Source organism: Vitis riparia, chromosome 13, assembly GCF_004353265.1.
Source record: "Vitis riparia cultivar Riparia Gloire de Montpellier isolate 1030 chromosome 13, EGFV_Vit.rip_1.0, whole genome shotgun sequence".
NCBI classification, from domain to species: domain Eukaryota; kingdom Viridiplantae; phylum Streptophyta; class Magnoliopsida; order Vitales; family Vitaceae; genus Vitis; species Vitis riparia.
Window position 1 is genome coordinate 2,189,736 of NC_048443.1, and position 22,994 is coordinate 2,212,729.

Here is a 22,994-nt window from a genome sequence, read left to right on the forward strand (position 1 = left end):
ACTACACATTAAATTATTTTTAAAACATATTTTAAAATATTAAAAACATTTTAAGTTTCCAAATAGACTTTTGTTATAAAAAACATTATAAAAACAATTTTCAAAATTTTTTTTTCATAACTGTTTTCAAAAATAGTTATCAAATAGGTCATTTAACTTTCCTTTTTTTTTTTTCATCTTATCTTCCTCTTTAATTTTTTATTTTTTTGTTTTTTATTCATCTACAAGGTTATGTTTGGATCTCAAAATATTTGAGAGAAATATGATAAAAAGAAAATATAAGAAATGAAAAAGCGAAGAAAAATAAAAAATAAATTTAAAATAAATAAATTATTTTTATATTATACTTTAAACTCATTTCACCTATTTAACTTTTCTACGTAAAGATTAAATAATTTAAAAATATATAAACTTTTAACTAATTTTTATTGTACTTGATTTTTTTTATATTTTTTATGATAAAATGAGAAAATCATTTTCCTTAATAATTTTTTATTTCTTTAATTATTTTCCAAAAATCAAACATAACCTAAAACAAATTAAAGGAGGAAAATAGGACACCATTGTCTGTCTATTCTGAAGCATCTGCTTTCCAAAGCTTGAGAAACTTACAGACAGGAGGTTGACCAAACTTTTACACCCATGGGATAATACGTGCACCTCACCTCACTTAACTCTTGCTATTTAACTGCATGTGCAAATCAGCAAATCAGAGTTCCAGTAGAAGTATCAGATTTTAATAAATAGACAGGAAAGCGATAAAAGATTGAGAGATCAAAGGTAGAAAGAAAGGAAGGACCATACAACCTGAATTTCAAAGACATGCAATGGATGTTTCACAGAAATAGAAGACAGCACAGGTCCAGGAGTACGATGAAACTGAGTTGACTTTTTCCGGATGCATTTCTCATCCTTTGCCTGTCAACATAAACCCCCCTGGAGCATTCAGCAATAATCAGCCAATCCTAATTATTATCTCTTTACTATTGCTATAATGCTGATTAAATCTGCAAGAAAATACTTAATCAAACTTAAAGAAATATAACCAGTTTGGCAATATTCAATTACCAGTTAACAACTGCAAGCATGATATCATCAAAGCATTAATGCTTGACTTGAAGACATAAATTAAAGGTTGGTGATGCAAACCTGAAATATGTTGTAGATGACAAGCTTGAATCAGAGAGAAAGCAAGTGTGTTTTACGAATTAGTCATCCGTTGCCCCTCCAATATGATTTCTGGAACATGAGAAATCTTATCCAATCTTCACCTGTTTCCTTTTGGCATCTTTTCAATAAGGGTGGGCAATTGTTTATTTCGAGTTGCTGTAGAGTGCTGAGTAAATGCATCTCTCCCGGCAGTGATTTCAATTTGGGGCAGTCAGAAATTTGAAGCTGTGCCAGAGATATGAGACTACCTATCCAGTTTGATGAAGTTGCCAAACCAGAAGAGTGACAAATTGTGAGAGTTTTCAGTGCGGTAACATGTTGAAGCCTCATTGGAAGGGACACCAACTTTGAAATGTCTTTAATTACCAGTTCCTTCCAAGTCCTTAGAATTGCAAGCCATCATCAGTACCAACATCTTTATCGGACAAAAGGAGCCCTCTGCAGTGTTTTTAATACAACTTCTTACTTGAATGATGGACTCTGCCTTCCTTGAATGATTTTGCCGACATGGGCACTTCCTCTCAGCAGCAGTATTACATAAGTAGACTATTCAATCTGCAACTAATCACAGAAGAACAAGGTCCACTTATGGATGATACTTTTATGAATGATCTCTGAGAAAATGTCGAATAAGAGTTGTGTCTTGTGAATGGCGCTACCTGGGGCAGCAGATATTACAGAAAAGAAGGCTTTCATTACTGTCTGACTCCAAAGCTTCTTAACATCAAACTAACCTGAAACAGAAATACCATAACCTAAGCAACAAGAGGAACACAAATTGAAGAAAGAATGCTAATGCAGAAGCCAGTAAATACTGTCAAAATCCACACAATCAAATCAACAATGAAAAATCTAAACTAATTGAGATGCTTATAAGAATGTACTCTTTTCTAAAGCATATCAACCACAGAGACAAAGAACCTACAAGGTTTGAAAAGTACATAGATCAGTCAAAATTCTCTACAGATAAAAATGTACAATATGAATATGCAAACTGGACAGAATATAAGGAGGCAAAGGAAGATCTCCTTGCTAATAAGTCTTCTAAGAGAAAATATAATCCCTACTAAGCAATCTATTTCCAGGCAAGGGATGTGGGCAATCTTGGGCGAATCAATTTTCTTTTTACCTTTAAGAACCTTTGTTTAGAAAAGGATATTGCCAAAACCCGAGTCATGCTGTCAGCCATGCTCAAGCATATTCTCAATAAGACCAATATTTTCCACAGAGACTGCATCTATCTTCCTCAAAAATCTTTGAAACGAAAATGAGCAAAAGTTCTTGTGATGGTGCAGAATTCTTCTCAATACCAAACTGAAACCAAATAAAAATTCAAAAATACAAATAAATTAGGAAAGTTACGAAGAATGTAATCCTCACATTTTTTCATATTCTCCCCTTTCTCTATTTTTTGAACTTTTTAAAAAATTTTAGGAACTTTATATAACTATGATATTGTTTAAGTTGGTTCATTACACTTATGGGGTGTTTAATTGATGCTTAAAAAAATCAAAATAAAAAAATACTAACAAATTAGCAAGGCATGCGCACTCTACTCTCCACTTCCTTTTTTTTAAATAAAAAAAAAAGAAAAAGAAAATTATAACTTGATATGAAAAAATTCAAAATCAAAATTTACTTAAAAAAATAAGGTTTGGATTTCTTACTAATCATACCTTTTTCATATTTTCAATATTTTAACCAAATTTTTGTTTAATTTAATTTATATTCATATATTTCTCAATTAATAATCACAACTAATTTAATTTTAAATTAATGTATATTTTTTAAAATTTATTTCTATTTTTTCCCTTTTTTTTCACTTCATAAACCAATTATATTATTTTTGACACCTCAAATATTCATCCAATTTTTTCAACAAATAATTTTAAGTTAAAGTAAATTAAATTTACTTTTTCTTAATTTATAAATTATATCACAAATAAAAAAAATTTATCCACCGGGGATCTGATCTGTCTGCGGCTTTCCACTATTCCATGTGAAAACGAAACCAGTTAAAAGTTGGTTTCAGCATCCAGCAAACGAAACCAGATATTTCCATCAAAGCTGGAGGCTGGATAAGAACAAAGTCCTTCTCATAATCATGGACGTGGAAGCTTCACTTTTTTTTCATTTTCCTAATAATCCTGTTATATAGGACCAAAAATGGAATTGATTTGGTTGCCGACAAAGCAACTCCGGTCAACAGTCTACCACTTTGGATAACTTAGATACAATGAATCTATCCACGATTCAGTTTTTAACAAAACGATTAGGTTATCAACTTTGATTGGTTTTTAACAATGAATTTTTAAACTTTAAAAAGACTTTTATTATATAAAACATTAAAAAATAATTTTTAAAAATATTTTAAAAATTAATTTTAAAAATTATTTTTTAGAATTGTTTTTAAAAATAGCTACTGAACATTATTTTTGAATATTTGATGAGTGTTATTTGATTGATAGATATTTGGAATGTAAAATGGAGAATATTGACATCAGCCAAAGAAGAGAAAGGACGTAAGCAATATTGAATATGTGGTATAATCAATGCATACGTGGCAATTGCAATAAATTAAGTCTTATTTTTTAAGGCATGATAATTGATACCTCAGAGAGGCACCCTAGAATTTAATTTGAAACTGAGACTGAGACCAATATTTTCCACAGAGACTGAGACTGCATCTATCTTTCATCAAAAATCTTTGAAACGAAAATGAGCAAAAGTTCTTGTGATGGTGCAGAATTCTTCTCAATACCAAACTGAAACCAAATAAAAATTCAAAATACAAATAAATTAGGAAAGTTACGAAAAATGTAAGTAATCTTCACATTTTTTCATATTCTCCCCTTCTGTATTTTTTGAACTTTTAAAAAATTTTAGGGACTTTATATAACTATGATATTGTTTAAGTTGGTTCATTACACTGATCGGGTGTTCAATTGATGTTTTAAAAAATCAAAATAAAAAAATACTAACAAATTAGCAAGGCGTGCGCACTCTACTCTCCACTTCCTATTTTTTTAAAAAAAAAAAAAAATTGTAACTTGATATGACTTGGATATTGTTTTAGATAAATTCGTGTTAAATGGATCCTGAAAAAATTCAAAATCAAAATTTACTAAAAAAATAAGGTTTGGATTTCTTACTAATCATACCTTTTTCCATATTATCAGTATTTTAACCAAATTTTTGTTTAATTTAATTTAAATTCATATATTTTTTCTATTAATAATTAATACACAACTAATTTAATTTTAAATTAATATATATTTTTTAAATTTTATTTCTATTTTTCCCTTTTTTTTCACTTCATAAACCAATTATATTATTTTTCACACTTCAAATATTCATCCAATTTTTTCAACAAATAATTTTAAGTTAAAATAAATTATATTTACTTTTTCTTAATTTATAAATTATATCACAAAATTATTTTTTTTTAAAATTTAGTTTATTTTAAATCTAATTTTTATCTTTACGGCTTGGTTTATCACTTTCTATTACAAAAATAAATAAATTGTAATTTCTTTTTCCAAAATTTTCTTTATTTTTCTGCTTCATTAAAAAATTCTCAAATCGATTTTATAATTGGCCATTGTAACAGATGTTAACAATGTGTGCTGCATGGGATTAATTCCAATCGGTTGGTGAGATTAGGTATACTGTAGCATTCGAGTTTCTGATGGTTGCTTTGTGTCTGAATTTTGGGTTTTTTTTTTTTTTTTTTTTGTGTGTTTTGGGCTTTGATTGGTAGAATGAAGTTTCCGGATGCATCGGCTGAGGCTAATCTCTTCAATCATACACGTGGTGAAGTGATCCCAGCCGTCTGATCTCAATACCTACCGGGGATCTGATCTCTCTGCGGCTTTCCAGTATTCCATGTGAAAACGAAACCGGCCAACAGTCTACCACTTTGGATAACTTAGATACAATGAATCTATCTACATTTAAAAGTTGGTTTCAGCATCCATGACTCCATATTTCCATCAAAGCTGGAGGCTGGATAAGAACAAAGTCCTTCTCATAATCATGGACGTGGAAGCTTCACTTTTTTTTTTTCTTTTCCTAATAATCCTGTTAAATAGGACCAAAAATGGAATTGATTTAGTTGCCCACAAAACAACTCCGGCCAACAGTCTACCACTTTGGATAACTTAGATACAATGAATCTATCTACATTCAAGCAATCCGATTCAGTTTTAAACAAAACGATTAGGTTATCAACTTTGAATGGTTTTTAACAATGAATTTTTAATATTTTTAAAAATATTAAAAATATTTTTGGTTTTTAAAAAGATTTTTATCATACAAAACATTAAAAAATATTTTTTTAAAAATGTTTTTAAAATTAATTTTAAAATAGCTACTGAACATTATTTTTTTGAATATTTGATGAGTGTGATTTGATTGATAGATATTTGGAATGTAAAATGGAGAGTATTGACATCAGCCAAAGAAGAGGAAGGACGCAAGCAATATTGAATTTGTGATATAATCAATGCATACGTGGCAATTTTAATATATTAAGTCTTATTTAATTTAAAATTTATTTATTTAGTGAAAAAAAATTAAAAAATAATAACTTTATATAAAAGATAAATAATGGAGTTGTTTTAAATTATTTTTTATTAAATTTCTATTATTAATGAATTTATTATTTAAGTTTTAAATTATTTTTAAAAATTAATAGATTTGTTAACAAATCTAACACACCAAGTCTGATTTAATTTGTCTAGTGAAAAAAAATTGAAAAATAATCATTTTATGTAGAAAAAAAATAATAGTGTGTGTCTTTTTTATAATTTTTAAAAACCGATAAAAATAATTTTTATTTATTATCTAAAAGTTGTTCTTTATTTTACCTTGTTTTTAAAAACTAGAAATAGATAACAATAACCAAACACTATTATAAATTTTTAAAAACTTCTCAAAATAGGCTCTATATATTTCAAGTTTTTGTTTTTTTATATACAATTATTTTTATTGGAATCACTCTGAAATGTGTATCGAATAATGCCTTAACCTAACTATAAGTGCATTGATATATCTCCTAATAGTTTAAGCTCTTTGGGTTAAACTGATAACCGAATTGCAGTGTTGTTCTTTGGGTGATAGCCCTTTTTTGAAGCTCTAAAAATGCGGTTTTATAATAAGAAAATATTATAATTAAATAGAATTCAAAATTTTGAAATTGTTTAACCTTATAATATAATTATTAAAAAAAATATTATAATAATTTTTTATAATTATTAAAAAGCGAAACTAAGACATGCCCTAATGTATTGTACTTTTAATATATTTATAGTTTAAGTTTAATATATAACTGTGGTACCTATTAAATAATAATAGTAGTAATAGTAATGAATATAAATAATATAATAATTAATTTTAAATTATTGCTTCTTTAATTATTATTTTAAAGATATTATAAATGACTTATTCAAAATAATAAAAACAATAATACTTATACAAATTATATTTTCATTTTTATAACGAAAATTATAAACTTAAAAAAAAAAAATGTCTTTTAAGGTTCATTATAGTAAAAGGAATTTCAAGATTATTGCAATTATTCACATGTGCTTATTTCAAAAAATAAATAAATAAAATTAAGTTATGTCTTAACGAATTACATGTCAATTCTCACAACCCGATTGGAAGTGATTACCCGCGACCCTTTTGTTTTTCTATCCGTAGTCCGGCGGCCCGCGGTAGTGATGAATTAAAGGTAGCACCTTCTGGGTTAGTGAAATTGACCCCTTCACACCTTCATCCAAATATATAATATAAAAATATAAATAGACATAGAATATTATTAAAAAGACGTTTTCTTATTTGAAAAGACGTTAAATATAAGATGTGGTCATTATGTTGACATGTTTTGACCAAACTTTCTTAGCAATGGTCGTTGAAGAAGCTCCATGTAGAAGCTCCATGTCATACCGCTGAAATCCCACTTACGGCATTGTTTAAAATTGGTGGATAAAAGTCAAAGATATGAGTTTTTTATATTATTTTTTATTCTCCATTAGTGGCATGGTTCCATAGACTGTAGGACACGTGTGAGGATAGAATGTACTGCCTGAGTACACTTCTGTCCACCCTCTTGGTATAATTCTGGAATAAAGGCCCACTATATCTCCTGTCTCAGTGAATCATTCAAAAGTGGAAACATAAGCCAAGAGCATATGTATATAGTCAGACTGTAAAGTTTGGACTTTGGATCAAACTAAACAATACCATCCATCCGCAGTAACAAGTTTCAGAGTGATCATATCGATGGATGTTACCATTTGTTTCCATTACTTGGCTTTGGGTGGTTGAGAACTTAAATACAATGGGAAGCGCAACCAACATGGTATCTTGCGGCACACGCCATGTAGAATTTTCTTAATCACCATTTTTTTTTAGTTTATAATCTGGCCGTGCTCGGAGAATCCCACTCTTTCCCTTTTCTTTTAGCCCTATATTCAGCCCGCCTCAATCCATGGATTCTATGTGCATTTCCGCCAGAAACGAATTTTCCACTTTGCTGAAGAATCTGGTCAGTCCCAAATCCATAAAGGTATTCAAATTTAATTTACTGCTGTTTTGGAAGTGTTTGGCAAGGAATGATGTTTTTGTTGTCCGTGTTTTCCATGTTCTCCAAACCCCATTTTCTGAGAACAACTTCAAGATCTTTTTCCTGTTATTTTGCACTATTTAGAGGAAGAAAAGAGTTGTTCTTCTTTGTTTTCAAAAGGGTGTTCTCCTTGTTCTTGTGTCTCCTCTTCTCAGCTCGATGTTGCTAGATCTGAAAACGTGTTAGCTTTAACCCTCTAAAATCAAACTCAATTTGCTAGATTTGAGAGCAGAGAAAGAGCAAATTTGGAGGCTTTCCCATGGAATTTGTCACCCCTTAGTTTATGATAGACAATCTGAGATATAAAATGAAAAAAATTCGGTGGTCAAGGGTTCTTTCCTTAATCTACTGCTTTTATGGGCTAGGGATTTTAGGGAAGCTATACCCAAGAGCCCTCGTCAGCTTGATTTGGAAGTATTAGAGAAAAAAAAATTGTAATTACAGTGCCAATCTAGAGATAAAAAGAGGAAAAATCCCTGATTGGAATAACTAAAATGGGTGAAGAAATGGGTACCTTGAACCTTGTATTGGGTATTTTGGTTGGTGGGGTTGATGATATCCAGAGATTCTCTGGAAGAAGGTTGAAGAAGGCTTTTTCTACTTACCTTGTGGGTAGTGTTCGAAGCCATCACTATTTAATTTCACGCCTTATCTAGAATAATGTAAAACTGATGTGATTTTGGTTAACAGGATTTTTTTCTTGAGGTAAGGGAAGCCATCAAGAAACATTCACATGGGGCTAATCGGGTTTTACCGTTGCCTGAGGAAGAGAACGTGGACTCAAATTCAAATGACTCGTCAAGGGTGTCTACCAGTCTTCCTAAGGCAAACATTGCTGGCAAATGCTCCAAGATTCGTCTGAAGCTTCGTCTGAAGCTTCGTCTGCCTTATGGCTTCTTTAAGGTATTCAAATTTAATTTAATTTCACGCCTTATCTAGAATAATGTAAAACTGTAAATAGATTTATAGTGTGGATCTGACCTGTGATTAGGAATTTTAAGCGATGTGATTTTGGTTAGCAGTTTATGAATCATCGGGTGTCTGCCGAAGCCCGCGAGAAAACACCACATGTGGCTAATAGCCTTTTCCAGATACCTGTGGAAGAGGAGATGGCTAGTCCAGAAGTTGGACCTTCCATGTTCGACTTCAGTGGCGTCAGTGGCTGGCCCCTTCCTTCCTCCTCTTCCAATTCATCCTCTTTGTGGATTGTGGATTCAGGTGCAACACACCATGTTTGTTTCTTTGCAGCCTCCTTTGAACGCGGCGATCCGATTTTCAATTCTGCCGTTTTTCTACCAAATGGAGATAGAGTTCCTGTACTTGGAACAGGGTCTGTTCGTTTGTGTAATGATCTTACTCTCCAAAATGTTCTGTTTATTCCCCAATTCCATTGCAATCTGCTTTCTATTAGTGCCCTCACTCAGCAACATCGCTATGTTGTTAGTTTTCATCATGATCATTATGTTATTGAGGACCCTACACAAGGCCGAAGGATTGGGATGGGTAGACAGGTAGGTAATCTCTACATTCTGGACTTGAGCAACATGTTTTTCGTTTCCCTGTGATGATGCTTCTTTCACACAATCAGAGCTTTGGCACCTTGTTCGGAGCCAAAGTTAACTGGTTGACTTTTACAATTGCTCTTACAATTCTTCTTCCAAGACTCACGTGTGGCGGGTCTTCAAGTCCTTAGAGACAGCAAGTACGGGTTCCTCTGCCCATGCGATGATGCGCTCATTAGTCCACCAAAGGCCCTCACGGATGAGGGGTCTGCAGCCATATACAGGAACCTTGACCAAGAGCATTGGAACTTTTTAAACTAGTGACCTTTAATGTGTGAGATCTCTACTTAGTATGTTCTATGGTTATTATCTTCTAATACACTCCTGGAATGCTCGATATGGTCATATGTGTGAAGGCCGGTGAAAAGGAAAGTTAAGGGTTTGTTTGGAAATTGTTTTTAAGGACAGATTTCTGTTTAGTATAACAAAAAAAATGGAAAACACGTTTGACAATTAGAAAATAGGATGTTTTCAGAAAACATCTTTTAGTTGTTTTTATTTGTTTTTGTAGAGCTGTTTTAAAAAGTAATTATATAAACATGTATATTGATTAAATAAAAATAAAGTTTTAAATATAAAAATTATTTTTAAAACATATTTAAAAATATTAAAAATAGGTTAAAAATATTTGAGATTCCTAAATAGACTTTTGTTCTATAGAACATCATAGAACAGTTTTTGAAAATAAAAATTATTTTCAAAACTATTTTAAAAACTAGTTGTCAAATAGGGTCTACTTTTATATTATTAAGAGTTGGTTAATGATATAACTAACTTCCTTATTCTCTATAGCTGTGGGAGCTAATGGTAGAGTTAATATTAATCTTCTATATTTATAGGAGTTAATAACAAAAATAATTAGGAGTGTATCATATAAATTATCATGTTCTTTATATAATTTAACTTATTTATAAAAATAAATATGTTAATTTGATAATTTAAAATAAATTTTAAGTTAATTTTATCAAATAACATTAATACTAAGTAAGAATTAAATAATAAATTTTAAGTAAACAACTTAATACTTAGAAAATATCTTTTAGTCATTTTTAGTTATTTTCACTTGTTTTCAAAATGTTGTTTTAAAAAATAATTATACAAATATGGGAAATCATTAAAAATAAAAGACTACATATAAAGTTGTTTTTAAAACATATTTTAAAATATAAAAAATAAGTTGACAATATTTCAAGTTTCTAAATAGGCTTTTACTATATAAAATATCATAAAACAAATTTCAAAATCTATTTTCATGACTATTCCAAAAAACACTTTTTATTTTACTTTTTAAGTTTTTTAAAAGCTTAAAAAAAAAAACGTAAAACATAGTTTATATTTGTATTTGTTAAAACTCTCTACACATCCACTTGAATTATGAATTTTTGAGGACAAACCTTATCCATTAGTGAAAATATTGAAATATCTTTACAAATCATTGTCTATTTCATTTCTTTTAAGCTATATTTGGTTTTCGAAAAATATTAAAGAAAAAATTGTTAAGAAAAATTGGTTTCTCTATAAAAAATTATGAAAGAAAATAAAATATAATTAAAGTTAGTAAAAATTTTATGTATTTTTTAAAATTATTTAATTTTTATATAATGAAGAAAAGTAAAAGAAATGAGTTTGTAAAAGCATATAAAAATAATTTATTGACTTAAATTTTTTTTTTTAAATTTTTGTTTAGTTTTTATTTTCTTACGCTTTTCTTTCTTATTTTCTTTTTCTCTCATTTTCTTTTAAATAGTTGGAGAACCAAATATAACCTTAGGTTCTTTCTACATGTTCTAGAATTCAAAACGTTCATAAAGTGAATGTATATAGTGGGAGTCAATATGATGCATCACACATATACTTGGCTTCTTACTAAATAAACCAATAAATTATTCGTAGGTCAATAAAGTGTTTGTTCAAGTCTTATTGAATGCAACTAAATGTTAAAAACCACATTTTCTCATAAAAATCTGAAGTTTGACAAAGTTTTGAAATCGATTTTAAAAATTTAGAGAATCGTTGCATTTCTGATGGAAGTGCTACCAATAAAAGTATTATAATCTAAAAATATTTTTTCTAGAATCACTCTCAAATGATATCTTAGTGTATATTCTCAAATATGTCTTAATGTCGGTTAGCGCATTCATCCAATTGCAAAAATAAGCAATAATTGCCTCATTACCAACAAAGAAAAATTGAAAAATGGTATTGATATATTTTCTAGAAATAATTGGTTTTCGTCTCATGTTTTTGTTTGAAAAGTATCTAATTTTTTGTATATAAATACCCTCAAATAGTTACAATATGTTTCAAAATAAAATGTTATTTTTATTAAAAAAAAAAAATCAATAAGAACATTTTTGTCAAGATAAAGTAAAAAAAGAATGAAAAGTTAGAGTTTGTTTGAGAACTGTTTTTTATTCTCCAATACAAAAAACACCTTTAACAATCAAATTTTTTTTTTTTTAAGAAGATAAAACATAATATTTTTAAAAAAACATCTTTTAGTTGTTTTCATTTATTTTCATAGGGTTGTTTTAAGAAATAATTATACAAACGTGTACAAATCATAAAACAGTTTGCAAAAATTATTTTCAAAAACTATTTTTTAGAATTGTTTTGTAAAATAGTTATCAAACAAGTCCTTATAATTCCCAAATTGGATTTTTAATTACCCTTTTAATCAAATAACCATATTTCTTAATAGTTTAAGCTTTTGAATTAAATTGATTAGAAAATAAGCATAATAAAGAATTAGATTCCACTAGAGGGGTTAAATCCCACTTGGGCAGCTTTTGTAAATGCCAAAACCTCTTTTTAACTATTAAGAACATCAATTACTTCTTGGGCATGCCTTGAACAACTAATCTATGAAAATCTTGATTCTATTTACATTAACAAATTCAGCAAACAAAAGAAGTTGATCTCCCATGTGCCAGAAAACTCGTCCCAAGCCCCAAATCTGAAACAAAGCCCTTTTCTGAAGTGCTCTAAGAGTTTCCAGGTCCTCAGTTCTTGACCTTCATTCTACTCCATCAATCCTCTAGAAATGCTCTCTTCCATGTTGATTAAGCAGTCGGCATGACCTTTCATTTTAACCTGCATTGGTTGGAAATCACAGAAGAACTAAGAATAGTACTTTAAAACTGAAATTTACTTAACACTGTAAGCACGCATCATTAGACTGAGAAGTAGTTCTAGCTGAATGCAATGCATAATCTTACATATATGAGAAAATGTGACCTGGATTCAAACAGAGAGCTGAGCAGGACAGGAGACATCTTTGCAGCATAGAATGTACTGCCTTGAGTACACTTCTGTCCACCCTCTTGGTATAATTCTGGAATAAAGGCCGACTATATCTCTTGTTTCAGCGAATCATTCAAAAGTGGAAACATAAGCCAAGAGCATATGTATATAGTCAGACGGTAAAGTTAGGATCAAACTAAACAATACCATCCATCCAGTTCGATGACATCTAAATATCAGCGTTGCACCCATGACTTTGGTTCCCTGGATCCATCTACCGTGCATCTTATTCCTCATTTGTCTACATCAACAACTGGGACATTCTAAACTCCATAACAGTAGGTTCTACCTTTTTCTGGTATAACATACCAGGTGAATAAATAAGAGAATGCCCGGGTTCAAACTGGATTCATTCACTCTGTGGGTCAAACATGAATCAGCCATGTAAAAGAACTTCAGGAGGGTAGGCTAGGTTGGGTTGATCTTGTCCTCTTCTTTTGGCAACATGATATTGGCAAGCATAAAAGTGTGCAGCAACATGACCCTCCTCTGTAAATGGCACCTGCACCCAAGCAATATTGAGATTCTAGGAGGTGAAGAAAGAATGCTAATGCAGAAGCCAGTAAATACTGTCAAAATCCACACAATCAAATCAACAATGAAAAATCTAAACTAATTGAGATGCTTATAAGAATGTACTCTTTTCTAAAGCATATCAACCACAGAGACAAAGAACCTACAAGGTTTGAAAAGTACATAGATCAGTCAAAATTCTCTACAGATAAAAATGTACAATATGAATATGCAAACTGGACAGAATATAAGGAGGCAAAGGAAGATCTCCTTGCTAATAAGTCTTCTAAGAGAAAATATAATCCCTACTAAGCAATCTATTTCCAGGCAAGGGATGTGGGCAATCTTGGGCGAATCAATTTTCTTTTTACCTTTAAGAACCTTTGTTTAGAAAAGGATATTGCCAAAACCCGAGTCATGCTGTCAGCCATGCTCAAGCATATTCTCAATAAGACCAATATTTTCCACAGAGACTGCATCTATCTTCCTCAAAAATCTTTGAAACGAAAATGAGCAAAAGTTCTTGTGATGGTGCAGAATTCTTCTCAATACCAAACTGAAACCAAATAAAAATTCAAAAATACAAATAAATTAGGAAAGTTATGAAGAATGTAAGTAATCCTCACATTTTTTTCATATTCTCCCCTTTCTCTATTTTTTGAACTTTTAAAAAATTTTAGGGACTTTATATAACTATGATATTGTTTAAGTTGGTTCATTACACTTATGAGGTGTTCAATTAATGCTTAAAAAAATCAAAATAAAAAAATACTAACAAATTAGCAAGGCGTGCGCGCTCTACTCTCCACTTCCTTTTTTTAAAAAAAAAAAAAAATTATAACTTGATATGACTTGAATATTGTTTTAAATAAGTTCATGTTAAATGGATCTGAAAAAAATCAAAATCAAAATTTACTAAAAAAATAAGGTTTGGATTTCTTACTAATCATATCTTTTTCATATTTTCAATATTTTAACCAAATTTTTGTTTAATTTAATTTAAATTCATATATTTCTCAATTAATAATTAATACACAACTAATTTAATTTTAAATTAATATATATTTTTTAAAATTTAATTCTATTTTTTCCCTTTTTTTTCACTTCATAAACCAATTATATTATTTTTTACACTTCAAATATTCATCCAATTTTTTCAACAAATAATTTTAAGTTAAAATAAATTAAATTTACTTTTTCTTAATTTATAAATTATATCACAAATAAAAAAAATTTATCCACCGGGGATCTGATCTGTCTGCGGCTTTCCACTATTCCATGTGAAAACGAAACCAGTTAAAAGTTGGTGGAGGCTGGATAAGAACAAAGTCCTTCTCATAATCATGGACGTGGAAGCTTCACTTTTTTTTCATTTTCCTAATAATCCTGTTAAATAGGACCAAAAATGGAATTGATTTGGTTGCCGACAAAGCAACTCCGGTCAACAATCTACCACTTTGGATAACTTAGATACACGATTCAGTTTTTAACAAAACGATTAGGTTATCAACTTTGATTGGTTTTTAACAATGAATTTTTAATATTTTTAAAAATATTAAAAATATTTTTGAACTTTAAAAAAACTTTTATTATATAAAATATTAAAAAATAATTTTTAAAAATATTTTTAAAATTAATTTTAAAAACTATTTTTTAGAATTGTTTTTAAAAATAGCTACTGAACATCATTTTTGAATATTCGATGAGTGTTATTTGATTGATAGATATTTGGAATGTAAAATGGAGAATATTGACATCAGCCAAAGAAGAGAAAGGACGTAAGCAATATTGAATCTGTGATATAATCAATGCATACGTGGCATTGCAATAAATTAAGTCTTATTTAAGGCATGATACCTCCGGAGAGGCACCCTAGAATTTTCCTGACAGCCCGCCTCAATCCATGGATTCTACGCCATAAACGAATTTACCACTTTGCTGAAGAATCTGGTTTATGACATCATAAAGGTTTTCAAATTTAATTTAGTGCTGTTTTGGAAGTGTGCTTGAGAACTGTTTTTTGTTTTGTAGAACAGAAAAACACTAAAAACGTGTTTGGCAAGGAATGATGTTTTTGTTGTCCGTGTTTTCCATGTTCTCCAAACCCCATTTTGTGAGAACAACTTCAAGGTGTTTTTCCTGTTATTTTGCAGTATTTAGAGGAAAAAAGGAGTTCTTCTCCGTGTTTTCAAATGGGTGTCCTCCTTGTTCTCGCGTCTCCCCTTTTCAGCTTGATGTTGCTAGATCTGAAAACGTCTTAGCTTTAACCCTCTAAAATCAAACTCAATTTGCTAGATCTGAGAGCAGAGAAAGAGCAAATTTGGAGGCTTTCCCATGGAATTTGTCACCCCTTAGTTTATGATAGACAATCTGAAATATAAAATGACAAAAATTCGGTGGTTAAGGGTTCTTTCCTTAATCTACCGCTTTTATGGGCTAGGGTTTTAGGGAAGCTATACCCAAGGGCCCTCGTCAGCTTGATTTGGAAGTATTAGAAAAAAAAATGTAATTACAGTGCCAATCTAGAGATAAAAAGAGGAAAAATCCCTGATCGGAATAACTAAAATGGGTGAAGAAATGGTTACCTTGAACCTTGTATTGGGTGTTTTGGTTGGTGGGGTTGATGATATCCAGAGATTTGCTGGAAGAAGGTTGAAGAAGGCTTTCTCTACTTACCTTCTGGGTAGTGTTTGAAGCCATCACTATTTAATTTCAGGCCTTATCTAGAATAATGTAAAACTGATGTGATTTTGGTTAGCAGGATATTTATCTTCAGTTCTGTGAAGACATGATCTACATACTAGATGAGGCCTATGGGTTTTTACCGTTACCTGAGGAAGAGAACGTGGACTTAAATTCAAATGACTCGTCATATACAATGAGGGTGTCTACCAGTATTCCTTCGGCAAACTCTGTTGGCAAATGCTCCAACCTTGGTCTGACTTCTGGCTCCTTTAAGGTATTCAAATTTAATTTAATTTCACGCCTTATCTAGAATAATGTAAAACTGTAAATAGATCGATGTTATCTAAAAATAGTGTGGATCTGACCTGTGATTAGGGATTTTAAGCGATGTGATTTTGGTTAGCAGTTTATTAATCATCGGGTGTCTGCAGGAAGCCGGCGAGAAAACACCACATGTGGCTATTAAGCCTTTCCAGATACCCGTGGAAGAGAAGATGGAGTCATATTCATATGGACCATCAGAGATAACAGTGTTTTCTAGTCCACAACTGGCTGGACCTTCCATCTTCAACTTCAGTGGCCTCAGTGGCTGGACCATTCCTTCCTCCTCTTCCAATTCATCCTCTTTGTGGATTTTGGATTCAGGTGCGGCGCACCATGCTTGTTACTCTCGAGCCTCCTTTGAATCCTTCGTTCCGATTTTCAATTTTTCTGTTTCTCTACCAAATGGACATACAGTTCCGGTAGATGGAACAGGGTCTGTTCGTTTGTGTGATGATCTTACTCTCCAAAATGTTCTGTTTGTTCCCCAATTCCATTGCAATCTGCTTTCTATTAGTGCCCTCACTCAGCAATATCCCTATGTTGTTGGTTTTTCTTCTGATCATTATGTTATTGAGGACCCTACACAAGGCCGAAGGATTGGGATTGGTAGACGGGCAGGTAATCTCTACATTCTGGACTTGAGCAAGAAGTTTTTCGTTTCCCCGTAATAATGTCTCTTTGACACAATCAGAACCTCCCATGTTACGAACATTAAATTAGGGATGGTTCAGTTGTGTGATAGTTCTTTGCCATGTTTGTGTTCAGTTTGCCCCCATAGCAAAAAGAAAAAATTTGCTATTCATTTCTTGGAACTAATTGACTGGTTCACGCTTTGATCTTATGCATTGTTATATTTGGACCCCTTTTGCTCCATGCCTAGTTGAAGGTTTTGCTCCTTTTCAACAAATAAACGTATAATCAGTTACATTATAGTTTCCTCTGTTTTTCCTTCTCTCCAAAACGAAGACATAAAAAGTAGGAGAAAATCTAAGTATTTCAAGTTCTCTGGCATAGATAGGGACATTGTGAGCAATTACTGTGTGGGGGTTCGACAACTTGGGTACAGACTGGAAGAAGCCATAGCAGAGAGTTTAGGCTTGGAAAAAGATTATATAAGAAATATGTTGGTGAACGAGGGCAACATATGGCAATAAACTATTACCCACCTTGTTCGGAGCCAAAGTTAAACTTGTGGACTGCCTGCACATACGAACCCCATTGCTCTTACAATTCTTCTTCCAAGACTCGCATGTGGCGGGTCTTCCAGTCCTTGGGGACAGCAAGTACGGGTTCCTCTGCCCATGCGATGATGCGCTCATTAGTCCACCAAAGGCCCTCACGGATGAGGGGTCTGCAGCCATATACAGGAACCTTGTCCAAGAGCATTGGAACTTTTTAAACTAGTTCCTTTAATGTGTGAGATCTCTACATGGTATGTTCTATGGTTATTTATCTTCTAATACACTCCTCGAATGCTCCATATTTTGAAAAGGAAAGTTAAGGGTTTGTTTGGAAATTGTTTTCAAGAATAATGTTTTGTTTTTCAAAATAAAAAAAATTGAAAAACACATTTGGCAATCAGAAAACATAATGTTTTTAGATAATATTTTTTAGTTGTTTGTACTTATTTTTTTTAGAGTTATTTTTTTAAAAAAAAATTATACAAATATGTATAATGATTAAAAATAAAACTATAAATATAAAAATTATTTTTAAAAATATTAAAAACATTTTATGTCTCTAAACAGATTTTATTCAATAAAACATCAAAGAATAGTTTTAAAAAACTATTTTTTTAAATTGTTTTAAAAAATAATTATCAAATAGGACCACTCCTATATTCTTAATAATATATTAATCGTATAACTAACTTCCTTATGCTCTATATCTTGATAGAGCTAATATTAATCTTTTATTTTTATGTGAGTTAATGACAAAAATAATTAGGTGTGTATTATATAAATTATCATGTTCTATATAAGTGTATATATTTTAACTTATATATGATGATAAATATATTAATTTGATGATTTTAAATAAATTTTAAGTTAATTTTATAAAATAATCTCAATATTTAAATAAGAATTAAGTAATAAGTTTTAAGTCGATAACTTAATACCAAGAAAATATCTTTTAATCATTTTTAGTTATTTTCACTTGTTTTTAAAGTGTTGTTTTAAAAAATAATTATATAAATATGAAATTTTTTTTTTTTTAAATAACTACATATAAAGTTGTTTTTCAACATATTTTAAAATATATAAAATAAGTTAATAACATTTTAAGTTTCTGAATAGACTTTTACTATAAAAATATCATAGAACAAATTTTAAAATCTATTTTTCAAGCATTTCATGTCTAGGCCCATTCAAAATTACTCCTAAAATCAACCTCCATAATTAGAAACAAAATCATAAAATTAACCCATCAAATAATTCATATCACACACATCCTGCAGAAATTTATTTGATGCATATACAACAATTTCCTCCTTTCAATAACTCCCAACCAAATTCATTAATTTTCCCAAATAGCTTCACATGGAGGATTTAAGCACAATTCCAAGGTTTTCCATCCCAACCCACATCACATTTTCCGGGAAAATAACTGGGATTTTCTCACTCTCTCCATCACTTTATAGGATTTCTTGGCTTTTACTTGAAGGTGGGGGTCACTGAACTTGGACACACTAGTATTCTATAAAAACCTGCAAATAATTCTTCATTTTCATTTTCATGGCTTCTTTGTTCTTTTCTTTTCTTTTTTAAGTCTTTTTCTAGTATTAAATTTAGGATATATAATTACAAATGATCTGATAAAGAAGCTAGAAAAATAGATGAAACAAGGTCTTCACAATTCAAGGTTCCAAGTACATACTACAATAGGACGTTCAACTCCAACCAATCAAGAAAAACCACAAACAAACACATGATCCTCACTTGTGGCAGATCTTTGCTGTCGGCATGGTGACACAGATCGGAGCATAGATCTTCTTGGCCTCCGGTGTCCCGGGTTTTGGCTCACCCGCCATGGCAATACCTGCAACAGAGCAAACAGCAGCAGCTGCAGCAGCAAACACCAGCTCCCTCCTCCCATTGTTGGCCTCCTTCTTGGCATCATAGTTCAGCTTCACCTTCTCCCCCTCGGCGGCTGCCGCCCTGGCCGAGTTGACCACCACCAGCCTCCGCCTGGCGGCTGCCGCGGGAGAGCGGTCGGCCAAGCACGCACCACCAAGGAAGGAGTATGTCATGGTGACTGAAGCCATTGTTTCTGAGTTCTTGGTGCCAACTGATTTTTTGAGCTTGGACAGATTTGGGTTTTTTGGTTGATGTTTGAAGTTGTTAAATTGTGAAGAATGTGAAAGTTTTGAAAGGAGGGAGGGCCAATGGAGGATCCATGGATTCATTATCTTATCCCAAGTTGGGTGTTGGCCAATGTGTGATTGCCATGTGTTGTGCTTTATCCATGTGAGAAACTAGTGGTGGAAAAATGAGGGGGTGTTTGGGAGGTGAGAAAACTGATCCAGACAAGTTTGTCCTTGATTCTAACCACAAAGCGTATCCCTTCCTTTGGTTGGATGGAATTATTCTTAGTAGATGTGATGACAAAAGATGAAAGAAAATAAATTTGAGTTGGATAATAAATAGTCTTGTTTCTTCCTTTCATCTATTTCAAATGGATAAAATTCTTTTTATTTTTTCATTAAAATCAAACAATAAAAAATTGATATTTTTTCATTGAAACATTTTTAAAATTTAAAATTTAAGTGAAAATTTTTAACTTTCTCAAATTTTAATTTTAATTTTTTTTAAAAAAATTAAGAGCACAAAGTAACTTTAAGCTTTCTTTCTATAAAAGTTCTTATATTTTGCATTAAAAAAAATTATTTTTAAAAATAAAAAATATGAAGTGGATCCAAACGCTACCTAAGGCTCTGGATATTCTTTCTCTAAGTGATATTCATCATGGTTCTACGCCTTGGAAGGAATTGAAACACAAGGTAAAAAAGTGGAAATGGAAAAGGAAAATCATTCCTTATCATCTCAAGTGAACAAAACAGAACGATATGATTTTGAACCACGATTGGTGATACTTATAAAAATAGTTTTTTTAACATGTAACACTTTCATTAACAACACATTTTCATAGAAGAGTGTTTGATATAAAACATTTTAAAAGTATTTTTAAAAATAAGATGCATAAAATAAATAATTTTTTATATGTAAAAACTAACAAATACTAATCCAAAAATCACTTCAAATAATTCTTTATAATTTTTAAAATGTTTGTTTAAAATTTTGTCAATCGTAGTGATTCTAGAAAGCACTTTTAGGCTAAAAAACATTTTTGTAAAAAAATTAAATGTTCACAAAATTTAATAAATACTTTCAAAAATCTGAAAAATCACTTATAGTGTTTTCAAGAGAAACACTAAATAAGTGATTTTTCTCAAAAAAAAAAAAAAAAACATTTTTATTGAAAACACTTCAAATATGCTTTGACACCACTTCTACTAGAAATACTTTTAGTAGAAGTGTTTTTCCAAAAATCACTTATAATGGTTTTTCAACACTATAAGTGAATTTTCATATTTTTAAGAGCCCATTTAATAGTGATTCTAGGAAGTGCTTTTAATATTTCTAATACTTAACAATTTTTATTATTCAAGCGTTAGAAATACTAAAAACGCTTTTTAAAAACACTCTTAAACGCACTCTAAAAGTGTTTCATAAAATTTATCAAACACCTAATTTTTTTTTAAAAACACTTTTTAGGCTAAAAGCACTTCCTGGCTACCATCAAACAAACCCAAATCAAGTAAAAACCACTACCAAACACATTCACTTTTGTATAAAAAAACACTTCCAAGCATTAGAAACCACTTCTGAACTTCTGAACTTCCAAGAATATGTGATCTCCACCTTGAATCCTAACCCAAAATGGTATTCAGGATCATTACAAGGCCTCATGGTATTTGGAAGTTTAGGTTTTAGGGTTTATATTTATCAGAGAGTAAACCATCATCCATGCTTAAATTCTACAAGTCCACATAAGAACAGTTCTAAAAAATTCAATAAGTTTGAGGGCAAATATAGAAAAACCACCAAAATATTTGACACAGTATTACTGATCTCTATGAGGGTTTCCTAAGAATCACTTACCTTGGGTGGATACGGCATCATCAGTAGTCTACCTTCTGCACAACATCAATCACTTAACAGAAGTTGAAATGGCTAGCGACTGACCGATACCGACTAATCTCTATTTCAATAGTCCACACTCTTTATAATTAAATTGTAACTACCATGGATGAAAGGAATTAGGCTGTTTTTTTCTGCAAAAACTGGCCCTGGATCGATCTAATTCTTCCTTACAAGCTGTCTGAACATGGAACTTCTTTAGACATTCCATTAAAGCTGGATTGGATAAAAAATTCTCAACATGGCTGTTGAATAGCTTACAACCATCTGCTAAATCTAAGAACCGACGCTGATGATAAATTTCCAATGTTAAAACCAACAGAATTTGGCACACAAATTTAACAAGCAGGTCAGTAATGTTCCAAAAGAAATGGAATGTGCCAGTAATATTTCCTGGCATGAAAGGAGGTCTATACGATGCTTTCAAACCCAAGCACAAGGGCCTGGCAGTTCCGATTGTTAGTGTACTCACCCATCCAATATTTGCATAGAGTGAGGGCACCAAAGAAATAAATTAGAACATCCACTTGAGTATTTGAATACATTGTTATACAGAGACCAATGTGGCCATATACCAAGAAATAGGAGAAATTGTTCATTAACTTGAGATAAAATGAGAGATGCTTGTTAGCGACCAATTTAAAATATATCTTCAAATTAAGCATATAGTACCTCTTGTTCTTGTTCACTTGTTTCATATGGAAGAGGCAGCAAATCGCTCAAATTAGCAAAAAGATCTTCACGACCAGATGGCGCCTTAGCAACAGGTGCATCCAAGACAGAGTCAGGTATTGCTACAAGAGTCTCCTCAAGAAAGGACTTGATTGTCTACAAGATATAAAAAATGAACGCAAACAAAGCGTGTTAATAAGGAATAGGCAAAAATTTGTGGGAAGAAAAGAGGGGAAGATAAAAGTCACTACGTAGTAAAATTTTTGCCTTTAAGGTAAGCAGCAAAGAGCACAAAATTTTCTTGAATACGCTATCTTGTTCCTCCAGACCTTTATTCACCACATTCTCCTTAAGAGATCATTCTGATTCTATCCCAGTTCTGGGTTCAGAAAGAACAAACACAGACAAGGAAAAAAAAAAAAAAAGGCACAAGCACTCACATGCATATGATTAGTGCATTAACCATTATCAACACGATTTGCCCCCAATATTTTGCTTATACAATAAGCAGTACACATACAGGGAGCATTTTATAATTAGATGCTCAGTCCTAGTGAATGGTGCACCATCACGCTTCTTGAATGGTTCCCATGTCACACTTTCCCACTTCTCATATTGTGTTGGTGATGAAGTCTCTGGGTGCTTTGATCCTGAACACAGTGCAAGGGAGTTTATTTTAGGGCTTCCAGATGGGAAGAAGGTAGCACCAGCCACCAAAGGTTTGATATTTTGCATTGCTATTTGCTGGCAACCCATTACTTTATGCAGTAGAGAGCATCTGCTGTACCTCAGGTGCTCACTCCTGTGCTTTACAGCTGCCTTTGGGTCAAAGTTTGATCCAAATAAGGGCAAGCTTATTCCTATAGGAGCGGTGGCAGGGGTAGAGGCCCTTCCGTCTTTGGGTTTAAGGTGGGTGAGTTCCTGTCATCTTATTTG

The 22,994-nt window shown here is 31.3% G+C and overlaps 4 protein-coding genes and 2 long non-coding RNA genes across 12 annotated transcripts in view; 2 read left to right on the forward strand and 4 right to left on the reverse strand.

The window, feature by feature from the left end:
* Positions 1–570: 570 nt before the first annotated feature.
* On the reverse strand, positions 571–2,366 carry LOC117929234. Of its 4 annotated transcripts, none has more exons than XR_004653713.1 (4): positions 2,300–2,366; positions 1,830–1,904; positions 1,150–1,731; positions 571–1,007 (listed from the first exon to the last, which is right to left on the reverse strand). It is a non-coding gene; the product is annotated as an uncharacterized LOC117929234 (long non-coding RNA). The 4 variants fall into 4 exon arrangements; XR_004653714.1 differs by having other exon boundaries at positions 571–688; positions 808–1,007; positions 1,150–1,904; XR_004653715.1 differs by having other exon boundaries at positions 571–918; positions 1,150–1,904.
* A 5,383-nt stretch (positions 2,367–7,749) lies between these two features.
* LOC117927494 lies at positions 7,750–9,754 on the forward strand. The gene is made up of 3 exons (XM_034847009.1): positions 7,750–8,406; positions 8,489–8,701; positions 8,821–9,754. The coding sequence occupies exons 1-3, from the start codon at positions 8,293–8,295 to the stop codon at positions 9,361–9,363; spliced, it is 870 nt and encodes a 289-aa protein (XP_034702900.1). The 5' UTR covers positions 7,750–8,292; the 3' UTR covers positions 9,364–9,754.
* Positions 9,755–12,152: 2,398 nt separating this feature from the next.
* LOC117927496 lies at positions 12,153–12,713 on the reverse strand. The gene is made up of 2 exons (XR_004653360.1): positions 12,598–12,713; positions 12,153–12,453 (listed from the first exon to the last, which is right to left on the reverse strand). It is a non-coding gene; the product is annotated as an uncharacterized LOC117927496 (long non-coding RNA).
* A 2,385-nt stretch (positions 12,714–15,098) lies between these two features.
* On the forward strand, positions 15,099–17,121 carry LOC117927495. The gene is made up of 3 exons (XM_034847010.1): positions 15,099–15,144; positions 15,938–16,135; positions 16,293–17,121. The coding sequence occupies exons 2-3, from the start codon at positions 15,965–15,967 to the stop codon at positions 16,851–16,853; spliced, it is 732 nt and encodes a 243-aa protein (XP_034702901.1). The 5' UTR covers positions 15,099–15,144; positions 15,938–15,964; the 3' UTR covers positions 16,854–17,121.
* Positions 17,122–18,998: 1,877 nt separating this feature from the next.
* On the reverse strand, positions 18,999–19,554 carry LOC117927674 (photosystem II 5 kDa protein, chloroplastic-like). The gene has a single exon (XM_034847325.1). The coding sequence runs from the start codon at positions 19,448–19,450 to the stop codon at positions 19,121–19,123; it is 330 nt and encodes a 109-aa protein (XP_034703216.1). The 5' UTR covers positions 19,451–19,554; the 3' UTR covers positions 18,999–19,120.
* Positions 19,555–21,676: 2,122 nt separating this feature from the next.
* Positions 21,677–22,994, reverse strand: part of LOC117928935 (tRNA-dihydrouridine(20/20a) synthase-like) — a 36,291-nt gene continuing 34,973 nt past the window's right edge. For 3 of the 4 annotated variants that reach the window (XM_034849076.1, XM_034849074.1, XM_034849077.1), the window contains exon 13: positions 21,677–22,214. In XM_034849076.1, the coding sequence (XP_034704967.1) occupies positions 22,044–22,214 (171 nt within the window). In that variant the 3' untranslated portion in view covers positions 21,677–22,043. The remainder of the gene's footprint in view (positions 22,215–22,994) is intronic. The other variant, XM_034849075.1, reaches the window with a different exon arrangement.

Bases quoted from the DNA above. Each gene is read 5' to 3' on its own strand.
- LOC117927494 (XM_034847009.1), top strand. From the start codon at position 8,293: ATGGGTGAAGAAATGGGTACCTTGAACCTTGTATTGGGTATTTTGGTT. The intron at 8,407-8,488 runs GTGGGTAGTGTT...TTTGGTTAACAG, and splicing joins AGGCTTTTTCTACTTACCTT to GATTTTTTTCTTGAGGTAAG. The intron at 8,702-8,820 runs GTATTCAAATTT...TTTGGTTAGCAG, and splicing joins TGCCTTATGGCTTCTTTAAG to TTTATGAATCATCGGGTGTC.
- LOC117927495 (XM_034847010.1), top strand. From the start codon at position 15,965: ATGATCTACATACTAGATGAGGCCTATGGGTTTTTACCGTTACCTGAG. The intron at 16,136-16,292 runs GTATTCAAATTT...GGGTGTCTGCAG, and splicing joins TGACTTCTGGCTCCTTTAAG to GAAGCCGGCGAGAAAACACC.
- LOC117927674 (XM_034847325.1), bottom strand. From the start codon at position 19,450: ATGGCTTCAGTCACCATGACATACTCCTTCCTTGGTGGTGCGTGCTTG.